Source organism: Pan troglodytes, chromosome 7 (genome assembly GCF_028858775.2).
Source record: "Pan troglodytes isolate AG18354 chromosome 7, NHGRI_mPanTro3-v2.0_pri, whole genome shotgun sequence".
Lineage (NCBI taxonomy): Eukaryota > Metazoa > Chordata > Mammalia > Primates > Hominidae > Pan > Pan troglodytes.
The window spans coordinates 32199159-32212721 of NC_072405.2; the positions used below are offsets into that span (position 1 = coordinate 32199159).

At 43.7% G+C, this 13563-nt stretch overlaps 1 protein-coding gene across 1 annotated transcript; it reads right to left on the minus strand.

The window, feature by feature from the left end:
* Positions 1-498: 498 nt before the first annotated feature.
* STC1 (stanniocalcin 1) lies at positions 499-13362 on the minus strand. The gene is made up of 4 exons (XM_528091.8): positions 12948-13362; positions 10797-10939; positions 9877-10088; positions 499-3615 (listed from the first exon to the last, which is right to left on the minus strand). The coding sequence occupies exons 1-4, from the start codon at positions 13063-13065 to the stop codon at positions 3345-3347; spliced, it is 744 nt and encodes a 247-aa protein (XP_528091.1). The 5' UTR covers positions 13066-13362; the 3' UTR covers positions 499-3344.
* Positions 13363-13563: the final 201 nt, after the last annotated feature.

A 13563-nucleotide genomic window follows, 5' to 3' on the forward strand; every position in this document is an offset into this window, starting at 1 on the left:
CTCTTTCTAAATCATTCATTTAAAGGATTGAAGATGCTATTTTAGCGTTGGGGACACACTGGTGACCAAGCACGCGCTTCTCCCCATCATGCTTTCAGTCTAGGTGAAGGATGGAGAAAAAAAATCTTCCAAAAAGAGACAATAGCATAAATAAAAGACCTGGAAGGGACAGATCCCAATCATTCCCAGAACTGCCTATGTGGTGGGAGCGTAGAGGTCACTGAACAGAAAGAAAGTTGGGTCTTACAGCTGAGCAGCCTGTAGACCTTAAAGCTTCTTCCAACTTTGTAAGGAGTTTGGGATACCATCAGTGAGAATAATGGGAGCCACTCAATGTTTTTTAAAAAACTTAGGAAATGTTGATTTAAACAATATGTCAAATTTACATATTGACAATTAGTGACTTTAAAGAAACTAATCAGTCTGTGGTTCATGTTCAGAAATTCTCATTCCATAAGTTTTTCAAGAATAACAATGAAAGACATGGGGGGAAACCAATAAAACGTAACACTTTATTATTATTTTTATCTTAGAAGGAATTCACCAAAGGCTTCATATTATGCTATGGCATCTTTAATTATAAAAATAAGCAAATAAAATAACTTGCATCTGTCATTACCATGATATGTTTCATAACCTTTATATGCACATGGAGCTTAAAAATGTAATTTAACAATAAATAATGACATATACCAGATATGCTCACTGTTTATTCCAGTACTCAGCCAAAAACCTAAATATCATTTAAATTATAAATACATAATGCAAATATAATGGCACAAAAATGTCTAAAGTGCAACCAAATCACAAGAGAAGAATCATGCAAACTGGTCTAGGTCAGCCCCCGAATCACTCTGCAGCAAACACAAGACGAAGCTTTGGAAGTTTAAGGGGGAATTGGAGGGAGTAGGGTGGGGGAAAGAGAAGCAAAAAACTAGCAACATTGTGAGAACTGCTTCTTTCTGTATGTGTAGATATATGTATTGTAGATACATATATAGATATCATCATGGGGAGAAAAGGGGGGTACCACGGTTTGAAGAGGTCACAGCCAAAAAAAAAAAAAAAAAAAAAGAAAAGAAAAAAGGAAATCTACTGAACTGAAGAAAGAGAGAAATTTGCTAGGAATACTCATGAACTACTTGTCGCATTGGGGTCCTGGCTTAGTTGGGTTTGCAAAATGGACACAACACACAAACTTTAATAGCTTTTCTGATTCAGAGAAGTCAGCCTTGCCTGGGGGTGGGAAGTGTGGGAGGGAGGGGAAGAGTCTAACTTAGAATATGGTCTACCTGATTTCCAAGAGGCTAAGGCAGTGTCCATAAGTTTGGGGACCTGGGGATGGGACAGTTCTGAGTATAAAAATGCCCTTAACAATCTGATGTCAGCACGCTTAGAGGCTGTGTGGGGACAAAGGCAGCAATGTTTGTGCTGCTGCTGCTGCTGCTGGGTCTGCTGCAATTGCTCTTGGTCCTTGAGCAGCACGTTACTGGTTTTAAAGGCTTTATGGTAAAGTTGTATTGCTTTTCATTTTTCTGGAGATGTGCCCTCTCTCCTCCCACCAGGATCCCTATCACTCGATTTGGTCAAATCTTGAGTTTAGCCTAGTGAGAGTCAAGCACCAATAGTTTCTACCTAAGCGAGTTTGGAGTGGCCCCTGCAGTCCTACCCCTCCTCCCTCTCTTCCTCTCTTAACATTGACCTTTGGTGGGCAGTGACGCTCATAAGGGACTGTTGGGTTCAAGGACAGTGACCCTGAGAAACTACTGTTGTTCATAGATAGGTTAGTCATTTGACTTTGGTGGTCGCCATCTTGTAAACATCATGGCAGAAATGATCAAACCACCAGCTCTTTTTCCCTCTTTCTTTCTTTCTTTTTTTTTTCTTTTTTTTCTATTTTTTTACGATCCTACAGAGATGGTCCAGCTGCCAGGACTACTTTGGCAGGCAGCGTGCTACAGGACGAAAATGTAAGAGAAGTCTATTAAGGCTGGACAGCCCAGGGTTATTTATACTCTCTCAGCCCCAAGTCCCCCGGACTAAAGACCTAAAGGCTGATTGACTCATTCCTGATTGATTTAATGGAAAGTCTCCCACCCCATCATCATTTGCCAGAGTACCAGGCACCGATGAAAGGGGACGAGTAAAGAACTGCCACTTCCTAATGTATAGTAGGCCTTATCACACTGTAAGTGGTCCAAGCCCGTAGGGATGCTCTTTTTGGTTCCTGGAATTTCCAGTTGGATGTGACAGAGATCTTTCAGTATAGGTCTAAGTCAAGAGTAGCCTCTGGGTTGAGGTGGGCTGGGAGATTAACATCTTACCTGGGGTCCTTCAGATAAACCTGTTGGTTTTTCCTGTCTCATACAGGCCCATCTTAAGTTTTGATGTTGAATTAAAACTACTTCTACCCCCTTAGTTATAAAAAAGGCCACAAGGAGCATTTATGTGGATATCTGGAAGTGAGATAGTTATTCCATTCCCAGGAAAAGAAAAATAAAGCTAAGTTACAAAACTAAATCTATATGCAATAAAGTTATTATATACTGCTTTGTTTAAGCAGAGTCCTCTGGAATTTATGTACAGTACATTAGTTTTCAGCTATTTATATTCCACAGTTAGACCTTAAGATTCTCTGGTTTTAAGACAATTGTTAAAGATACTTTTAAAGCTCTGAGCAGTTACAGTACATAAAGATGTTAGCTTTTTGTTTTTCATTAGATGCAAGAAGATGCAGGCTCAAAGTCTGGTTGGACAGCCAGGCTCAAGCAATTTGGTAAATGTGTCAGAAAGAAAATTAGACATTGGAGGATCAAGACCATAAGACACTAGCTCATTAGAGATCAAGAATTCAAATGTGACATTCATATTCGTCCATGGCCAGCACAGATTCATAACACGAATTCCATTTAACATCTTTATGAGCATTTAAGACATGCATTTAAATAAAGTTTCCTTATCAGCTAACTCTACTGGGGCAACCATTCTAAAGGGATCCACATCTTCAAATTACAATGGCTGGAGAGTTACATGAATGTTTTGTGTTTGGGGGTGGTCTCAGGGGAGCAGGGGAAAAAACATGGCAGAGGAAGTTGGTAAAAGAGGGTACTTTCTCCTGAGGAGAGGCAGAATGATCACATGGATTTTGTTGGTGGGAATGCTGCCATTGCAGAATGTTGGGATATTGATTACAGAAGCCTAGTTTCATGCAATTTTCTTTAAGGGGGATAGAAAATAGGAACTACTTTAAAAAAATCAAACCAGGCACAGTACACTCAAAATTGGTGTGTCAACACCCCTAAAATGATACTAGTTTGGTGAGGTTGTGAATAACCTCTCCCTGGTTATGCACTCTCATGGGATGTGCGTTTGATGTGGGAGGGAGAGTCCTCCTCACCTCGGAGGTTCCTGAGGAGGACTTTCAGCTTCTGCGGCTCATTGGTGCGTCTCCTGTTGAAGTCAGCTCGTGGGTGTGTTTGGGCACAGTGGTCTGTCTGCAGGATGTGGAAGAGGCTGGCCATGTTAGGCCCAATTTTCTCCATCAGGCTGTCTCTGATTGTGCTGACTGTGTCTTCATCACATTCCAGAAGGCTTCGGACAAGTCTGTTATAGTATCTGCATCAAGAAAGAGAGTGCATATGGTGGTCATCCAATGAGAGCCAGGCGAGACCCAGGCTTTCACCCGGGCTCTAGCCAACACGAGTCCCTAATGGCCTGACCATGCAAACATCAATAGTTCATCAGCTGAAGGTGGCTTTTGCTCTCTAACCCTTGTGCCATGTCACCCTAGTTTCAATGCATCTGCTCCTAGGGTTTACCACACAATGCAAGACAGATCTTCATGTTTAGAGTTGAGGAGATTTAGATCACACTTTGAAGAGCAGGCTGACTGTGGTGACTGACATTTTTAGAAACAGAATTACAGAGCTAGCTGGGACCACAGAGACCATTTGGTGACTAGTTCAACTCTCATTTTGTAGAGAAGAAACTAAGGTGGATGAGCTGAAGCAAATTAGAATGAAGTGAGTCCAATGCTCAACACTGAGATTAGTAGCCATTGTACATGCATGTGTAATTATTTTGATGCTTTTTTGTAATTTTCCTTTTTTTGGTGGTGTGTGGGCACAGGTGTGTGTGTGTGTGTATGCAGATGTGTGCATCTTCTGATGAAACTTCTGTCTAAGGCCCCCTCTTCTGTGTGCCATGCATTTTTCTACAAAATCTAATGCCCTTATCACATACTTGGACAGCCCTGATAAAAGATATTGACTGACTCCATCTTCAGCCCTCCTTCAAAGGTATATTGTAGTCAGAAGGCCAAATCCTAGGCAAGAAGGCTATTTAAATGGAAATATTGGTGGTTTTTAAGGGTTCATGCTACTATAATTCATGAATCCTTCTTCTACTATACCAGGGTTTGCTAACCTCTTCCCTTTTTGGATATTTATAGATCTTTGTTTGCCATCACATAGGCCAGCATTTGATGGTTTTGTGATGGCTTTATTTCGCTGACTAGACTGTAAGCTTACTGAAGGCAGGATTTGTGTCCTTCTTTGTATTCCTTATGGCCCGGTGCCATCGTGCTGCATTGCCTGATCACTGCACATTTGTTGATTTATTTTGCAGCCACTAAGGAAATGGAGTTTTAAGAATATAATTCTCTCCAATAAGTAGTGATTCCCAGAAGAAAACTTATCTGTAGTTTTAGTAAATTTTACCAGAACCCCTTGTGTTTGGTATCAGTTACCTTCATCTTTGCAGTGAATTCTTTAAATACCCCCAAGCAATGTAGCTAAGCTTTGTGGCTCAGAAAGGATTAAACTGTCTAATATTTAGGGCATATCAATGACTTGTCCTGTTATTTGGGAAGACAGTTCAGTTATTATCCAACTTAGACTGGGATGCATTTGGTCCATTTTGTAGTCGCAGTTGAGTTGTCAAAACCCATTAGCTCTGTGTTCGCTAATAAGAGACTCAGTGACAGTGACCTGCAGTATTTACATGGAGAGAACCTTTTCTCAGAGGAGCCCAAGGATCTCTGGGGTCTTCCGTGAAAAGAAACCTGTTTATTTTTAACTCACCAAACAGTGCACAGGATCAAACATCTTTCTAGAATAACTTAATCCCCCAGAGAGGTTATTTCAAAGATGTGTGGTAAATAGCATGGAACGTGGGTAATGAGGTGATATGGTCACCCTTCTGTGGCCCAGCAGAAGGAAGCTGGGGACTGAGAGGCAAGTGCAGTGTCTTGGTTGCTGACACAGGCCTGGCGAAACCCTTCCCTCCAGGGAGAATTATATCCAGCTGTGGTCAAAACTGGGACTCTCTGGCACAGAGGAACATTCTCCAACTCTTTGGAATTACAAAGCACATGAGTCAAAGGAGATCTCGTTTGGATGGGGAAATGGGGAGAAAACCAGTTTTGGAGAAACACAGAATAAACAACTTTGCACCAGCAGCTTCTGACATCTACACACCCATATAGATCTCCAGGCATCTCCTGGCTCTTGGGCTCTGCTAGGACCTGGGTCCTTGGATGGCTGTGTCTATTTCAGAGGGTGATTAGATCCTGGTGGGTGGTTTCTGATCTCCCATCCCTCCAATAAGGACTTTATAACTTAGAAGTTAGCCCTTCCATTTCTAGAAAGAGCTGTTCATGCTAGATGAGTCCCCAGATAGGCTGGAAAATACAGTCTTTCCCTAGAAAGGGATAAAAAGAAATGCTAGTTCTTCCTTAGAAGGACTTGAAACCTCTTGTCTGGACAAAGAGTCTAGTACCCTTAAGGTAATTAAGCTTCTGCAGCCAGCTTTGCAGCTTCAGGGCCATACATTTCCTTCAGGCCCCACTTTGTCAGAGTGCCTGCTCTTTTTTGGAGGGTTTCTACCTTTCTACCTTTACTGTTGCTTTGTCTGCTGGCTCAGATATGACACCTGACCTTGGTGTTTCTTGACAATGACCCTTGCCAGCCTGAGGGCTCTTAGTGAGAACCACCCACCCCCACTAGAATCTACCCTATTTCCCTCATGGGGCTTTTGTTAACTCAGCAAGGGCAGGCTGAGAAAGCTCTTTAGAATATAAAACAAAGTCCATGTCTCCATTAGTAGTTCTTCAAAGGCTGGAAAATTTGTCAGGATTCTTTGATGTCACCAGTTTCTCAGTATGAGCAATAGGTTAACCAGTGCCTGTCCAGTAAGGGCTGGAATAGCCATTTACCTCTGGGATCATGCTTGCCAATGACATAGCCCTTTCCTGTGTCACTAAGTGAGATGGATTATTTAAGAGGTTGTGTCTCCAGCAAGAGTTGACTTAGCAATTGTCACCTATTTAGTGAGCATCTTCTTGTGCTATGGTCTTATAGTTCCTATAGCTATTGGTAGGATGTGTCCATCCTTTTGGGAGAGAAAGGACGCAAATTTAATTGTGGACTACCATGGTGCACATATATTCAATTGTGCTTGGTATTCTATTTTTGGGTTGTGGCTATTTCCTGCAGATTTTGCTGGCTGCCATTTTTGAAGTAGAAATCAAATAGCTTGGCTCAAGGCCACATGAGTTCTAAGCCCAACATAGTTATTCACAAGCTGTGTGACCTTCAGCAGGTCACTCCACTCTCTGAGCCTTTATTCTTTAATCAGTAAAATGAGGCAGTTAGTCTAGTTAACCTCAGCAGTCATCTCCAACTATGACATTCTATGTTTCTAGGGATTCAATACACATTTTTCTTCTCAATTTTACAAAAAATAGAGCAGCTCTGCTTACATCCCCTCCTTTGCAGTGGTAGTTAGGACTGCTTAAGAAGATTCCTTTCTTGGCTGGGCATGGTGGCTCATGCCTGCAGTCCCAGCACTTTGGGAGGCCAAGATGGGTGGATCACCTGAGGTCAGGAGTTCAAGACCAGCCCGGCCAACATGATGAAACCCTGTCTCTACTAAAAATACAAAAATTAGCTGGGCGCGGTGGTGAGTGCTTGTAATCCCAGCTACTCTGGAGGCTGAGGCAGGAGAATTGCTTGAACCCAGGAGATGGAGGTTGCAGTGAACTGAGATCTCACCACTGTACTCCAGCCTGGGCAACAGAGCGATACTCTGTCAAAAAAAAAAAAAAAAAAAAAAAAAAAAAGAAGAAGAAGATTCCTTTCTTTATCTTTATGGAGGATGGAGGAGATGTGTTGGAAAGACTTGGTGGACTAAGTGTTCTGATCACCCAGCCCGAAAGGACCTTTTAAATTATGTTTCTTTTTTCTCACTTTGAAAATTCCATCCCTGACCTTTTTTTTTTGATAAAGAATAAGATCAGATATTCTCCATAGCTACTGTTTCAGCCATGCTTACCCAAATACACACATACTGCCTAGGAACGTTCTGTGTGAGGGTTTATAAATAGTCCTTTGTTTCCCTTGATCAATATTATTCTTCTGTTTCCTGTTCCCTATCCATGCCCTAGAGAGTTGGAAGCTTTGTCAGTTTTCCCACTCTGGATCTGGGTTGGTCTAAGTGGTTCCCAAGCCTCACACCGCCCTGCTGGCCTGATCAATTTTGCCTGCTTCCCACAGGGTTGAAAGCATAGTCTGCAAATTCAGGCAGGTGAAACTCCAGCTACCTCTTTACCCTCTAGGTGCATTTCTGTCATGGAAAATCCCCTTGTTCTGGCTCCTGGTCCAGTCACAGGCTTTTGGATTCTCCCAGCCCCAAATCTCATGCTAGATAAGTCACAGGAAGGTGGAATGAACCTGTAACTACTTCCTCTTGCAATTCTGTGCCAATTGGCACTGACTTAGCGTGTGTCTATGGTGGGATAGAGGCTGGGAAAGCAGGATGTCTCAGGAAGGTGAGCAGCTTCAATGGAGCAAAGCAAGCCCAGCATGGAACCGGACATTTCTACAATCCTGAGCAGGAATAATATAGCCTGTTAAAGTGAAATTTTTGGAGAAAGGTTGCATGGAAGATTCTGGTTTTCAAGGGCTGGCCATATTTTTTTTTTCTCCGATTGACCTTTCCTAATGAGTCCCTAAAATGAAAGAGGGAGATAAGAAGACTTTCTTTGTGACCATTTTCTAAAGGTGTTGAAAATAAGGCACTGATTAGAAGAAATAATGGCCTGGTTAAAAATTTACTAGTCTCTTCTTAGATAAATTGGGACCTCTAGTCGAGTAGCTATATAGTTCTGCCTAAAGACCTCTCTGCCTTTCTAATGGAAGACGCTACTTCAGATGAAATAGGGAGATTAGTATCGCCTCAAAATTGGAAATATGCCGTATTATAGACCATGATTTGTCACAGAATCCTTAAGGATCTAAATTGTAATAGTGGCTTTGCTAATGTACCTCTCCCCCGACCCCTAACTACCACACAAACACATACTTTGTCCTTAGCCCCTGTCTGGCTAAGAATTCTTCATTTCTTTTGCTAATGGTGAAGGAAGTCTCCAATAATTAATCAGATCTCCCCTCCCCACCCTCTGCCCCTGTTTCCTCTGTGCAATAAGAATCTTCCTAGGGGAAATTTAAAACCAAGAGTTATATAGAGACAGCCCACTTGAGAGAAACGGTTGGATTTTTCTGTTCTGAGGAAACCATTTAGAACCCCATGATAAAGTCACTTCCAAGGACTAGAGAAGTGATTTTTACAAATTGATTTGTGGTTCTGAAGGGCACTCACCTGTAGTTAAGGGTGAAAAAGAAATTTTACACAGCGTTTGTGTTAGGCACCTTAGCCTTTCCCTAAGGAGGAACTACTTTTTTTGTTGCATGTATGTACATGACTAAATCACTTGTAAGCCCCAGAGGGACTTGGCTGTTGCCACTGTCTTAAGAAGGGTGGTGGCACCTGGCTAGGAAATTAATCAGATAAGCCTGTGATAACTCTCAGGTGGTCAGAGTAACATGCAAAGCACTGATCATTGTGGATATGTGCAGATTTGAGTGGAGAGTCAAAGAATCATAGAAATTCAAGGCTGGGAGTCAAGTTTTTAGGCTGAGGAATATCACAGGGGGCTAAACTTGACCGGTCTGCACTGCCCGTGCCAGACCTCCACGCCAACCCCATTGGCATCTCTTAGTTCTTGCTGGGAACCTTTCCAGGCCATGCACATGAACTGAGGATGCCAGCTGTCTCATGTAACAGGAATTCACTCCTGGCTGGTAAAAACACTGAAAAGTACAATGCCCAGATGTTACTGTACTAGCTCAGTGGCCTTGGGTGGTGTTTGAATACTACGATGAGAATGGGATCTGGACAGCCATAAAACACACTCATTCTAGGAAATCTTGGGCTAGAGGAATGGGATAACATAAGGCCTGGAAGGAAACCTGAAAATGGTCCAGTCCAGCCATTTTGCTTTTTACAAAGGAAATCTGAGCCCCAGGGAAGTGAGATGGCTTGCTCTGGGCTACCCAGTGAAATCTCTGACTGTGTTTGGGACTGATTTGAAATAGATGGAGACTTAAAATCTGCATTATGACATTTAACCAGAGGGCTTTTTTTTTTTTTTTAATCATGGCCAATTGTGTTGTTGCACGGTCATGGTTTCAGCCAAATCTGATGTCTTAAAAGCTTGTTTCCAGAAACTTCACCATTCCCTTCAGGCTTATGGCAAAAAATGGTCAATGAAAGCACCCAGGGATGCTGCAGATGAGGCTGGCTTTCTATGAGCTGCATGAAAAGACTTTTCCTATAACAGTAGGGAAAAAAAAGCCCAAGCTGCTTAAACTGTCACAACCAATCACAAACATATTTTTTTCCTGCAAAAGCTGGGAAGACTGCAAGCTAAAATAAGAGCATGACTGTGGCAATTTAACCCTCCCTCCCAGTCTGGCTCTGCCAGCCAGCCACCTGCTCCCAGTCCCCTGATTGTGAAAAAGTAGACTCAGTTTGTACCTGTTGGAGAAGTGATTGGGCAGCTGGACGACCTCAGTGATGGCTTCAGGGTTCCGCTTGGCGATGCTGCACACATTCAGCTTGCTGTAGCACTCTTCCTGCACCTCAGCAATCATCCTTTGGAAAGTGGAGCACCTCCGAATGGCGAGGAAGACCTTGGAGGTGACCCCGTTGGCGATGCACTTTAAGCTCTCTTTGACGAATGCTTTTCCCTGCCATGGAGGAAGGACAAGAGGGAAGTCTTCAGCTTCACCTGACAAAGAGGATGGGCATACACATGGAGGAATTTAAGGGGGCTCATCTGGGCAACGTATCATGGCCATCTGCATATCCTTGCAATGAGAAGATTGCATGTCTCGGCTAAGGATTAAAAAAAAAAAAAAAGCCCTCTCCCCATCTCCCTGGATTCCCTTGAGAATTAAGCTCTACCGAAATGAAATTAGAGAAAAAAAAGATGAACCGTGATCAACCATTCTGCAGCTTAAAAATAGTCGTAATCTGATTTCATATTCTTGAGATTGAGACTTTGAGAATTCAGATCAAAAGCTAGTATGCTAGGTCATGCAGAGAGAACTTCCTTGCTCTATGCACGTTTTTATGTCCTCTCACAGAGGAAAATCTTTTTGGCTTATCACCCCTGGCCTTATAAGACAGCCTCTACTAGCTCCTTAGAATCATGCATTAGAGTGAGTGGGGCGTGTCTTATACAGAACCTATTTCCTGGCCAGATGAGTGCCTCTGTGTGTGTGTGTGTGTGTGTGCGTGCACACACTTGTGCACACACATGCTGAGATGGGAATTTAGAGTGGGGAAGCTGAGAAGCAGGGCTGGTTCCCTACAAGACTGGTTCCTAAGAACCATGGTCTAACACACTGTTAAAGACAAGCAGCCAGTGGGAGCAGGGGTCAAGGTTTTATTACCTGAGTGTCAAATTTAGCAGCGCTGTACAAGAAGGATTTACAGATGTCATACATCCCATCTGTGTCACAGGTGGAGTTTTCCAGGCATGCAAAAGCCCCGCAGCCGACCTGTAGAGCACTGTTGAGGCAGCGAACCACTTCAGCTGAAAGAGACAAATCCATCCATTCTGGGTCAAACAGTGAGGATGGCTGGGTGGGATCAAGTGGGTGCAGAGGTGAATTTCAAGGACATGAGGTCAGAAGAACTTATCCTAGGAATCTGTCATGAGGGGCAATTGATAGACCCATTTGATTGAGAAAGAGAGGATAGACAGGCTCCTTTTGTTTATGATTGCTGGAGTACATGATGGACAGGGAGGGAGTTCTCTGTTTCAGACACACGCTCCCTGTTTCACCATTACCTACAATTTTGGTGTCTGAAGAAGTGAGGCTCAAGTCTGGAAATGCACAGTGCCTTTAAGCCATTCCATAGAATCAAAGGTCATTGCTTAGCACTTGAAAGCATGGGAAGGCAGGAGACAGTGGCTAGTGGTCAGGTTTAAGAGGTAAAAGGGCCAGGGAATCCATGTAGCTTTGGAAAAATGCACTCCCGAGTAAAAAGCATGGGATTTTAGTCTAAATGGCAGAGAAGACTGTGCCAGGAGTCCACTTGGAGACCCTTCTGATTTCAGGCTTTTAACTTACCGTCATATTGGCAAAAAGAAATCTGATCCGTTCATGTTTCACCCCAACCCTCCACTAGGACAGTGCTTAGAGGTATGCATAATCTCTTTCATATTAAAAGCCTTTTAAAAAAGAAAGAAAGAAAGAAGAAACACAGGTGTGGAATAACCAGGCCAAGGCATCCCTGTGCAAGACTGGAAGAAAACTGCAAAAAACTTGCATGAGGCTTTCTACATTCTGGATAAGATCTCCCATAAAAGTAATTTTTCTCCCACAGAAGGGGGGTGTTCTGGCAGGCAGCTAGGCAAGGAATGATCTGCAGCCTTCATGCCATAGGATTCTCCTCTGAGATCAAAAGCATGGTTCAGTTAGTCTTCCCCACCCCCTCCCACCACCCGCAGCCTCTAGGATGTTACAAGTCATTTCCCTAATTATATATTTCCACGGGTTTAAATTATAACTTTGCTTTAAGCAGTTTTAATATGCATTAGGGCTGCTATTGTTTTAGGCAAGCTCGAATTGTGAATCACTGCATCTCTATAGCAACTAAGTACAAAAGGAAGTGAAGCAAAAGCCCTCCTCTCGGCAGGGACCTGTGCTCTTCCAAGGGGATCATCATCTGCAGCATTTTGACACCTGCGATCCGGTCTTTGCTGACAGTTGGAGGACAGAGGGCAGTATTGGAAGGGAAACAAGTGGAGCCAGAGAAGTCAAGAGGCAGAGGTGTCAATGCGGGCTTCCTAATGATTCTTTTCCTTCAGAAGCCAAGATAATGCACAATTAACTGCTCCAAGAGTCAAGACGAAAGTGAGACCTTACCCTTGGAGAAACAGCTACTACGTTTCACAATTTTTTTTTTCTAGGGGCTCTCTGGCTACGGGCTGCAGGGACGACTGAATGGAGCCCTAGAGAGCCAGGAGGGAGACAGGCAGCAGGGTTGGGGGTGGGATGTATAGGGTTTTCTCTGAATCCGCCCTGGATTTGTCAGACTTGAGGGCTATGGTTCTGAAAATCAGTCTGAAGAGGGAGCTTTTCTGTGTATTCTCTTAGGTAGAGAAGTCAAGAAGTGAAGAGGTAGGGTCTTAAGAGGAAAGGAAGAGGGACAGCATCAAACAAGCCAGGTCTTACCTTAGATCAGCTTCTGGAAAGTATAGAGAGCGCTTTGAAGCATGCCAACATTCAAGCCTTTCCTCCCCTCTCACCCCTCCCCCTCCAAGAGGGTACGTGCCAGATTTCAGGCAATCAGGCTAGGCTTATGCAATGAAATACCCTCAGCAGAGCGTCCAGCTTCTTCGTTTAGTTGCATGCAATTTATTAAACAAAGGAGCTCCACTGCCTAAGGCTATTGGATTACACTGGCAGTTTATTGCCATCAGGCATGAAGCACATTTATTATCAAGATCAGCCGTCACAGACACAGTTGCAAAAGGGAGAGGCAAATGAGGACAGCTCTTTGGGGGAGAAACTGCTCTTGGGTTTGCTGCTTACCTGAGTTTTGAGCCGCCACTCGGGATTTCCTGGGGCTCACAGAGTCATTCTGCTCCGCCTCATGGGTTGCAGAAGCACTGATCACCAGCACCAGAAGCACTGCTGAGTTTTGGAGCATTCTCTGAGAAGTTTCCGCTAAGTTGTTGGGTTTTTTTTTTTCCTGCCCCCCTTTCGTCTTTCCCTCTCCTGGCTTGAGTGAAGATGTGGATCTGGATACACTGAAAGCTTAGGTGAGGATTTGATGAGGATTTTTTGTTGTTGTTGTTGCTGGTGATGCTGCTGCTGCTGCTGCTGCTGCCACCGGTGCCTCCGCTGCTGCTGCTGCTGCCGCCGCTGCTGCTGCTGCCGCCGCCGCCGCCGCTGCTGCTGCTGCTGCTGCAGTCGCTGCTTCTTGCACCTCTGGCTTTTGCAAACTGGGGGCCCAAGAGCTGCACCCAGGGATTTTATAGCCGTTCTTATCGGTCCTCAGGATCAAGGACCAATCAGGTCCCTCAACTGGTCTGGTGAGCCAATAAGAGGGCATGCAATTCAGCTGGAGCTTTTTGACTTCTTAGAAATATTTTCCAGCAAATTAAAAGTACCTGCTGCCAATGTTTTATATGTGTGTGTGACTGTG

Excerpts from the sequence above, each read along its gene's own strand:
- STC1 (XM_528091.8), bottom strand. The coding sequence starts at position 13,065 with ATGCTCCAAAACTCAGCAGTGCTTCTGGTGCTGGTGATCAGTGCTTCT. Across the intron at positions 10,940-12,947 it reads AGTGGCGGCTCAAAACTCAG|CTGAAGTGGTTCGCTGCCTC; the intron begins GTAAGCAGCAAA and ends TGTCTCTTTCAG. Across the intron at positions 10,089-10,796 it reads CTGCTAAATTTGACACTCAG|GGAAAAGCATTCGTCAAAGA; the intron begins GTAATAAAACCT and ends CCTCCATGGCAG.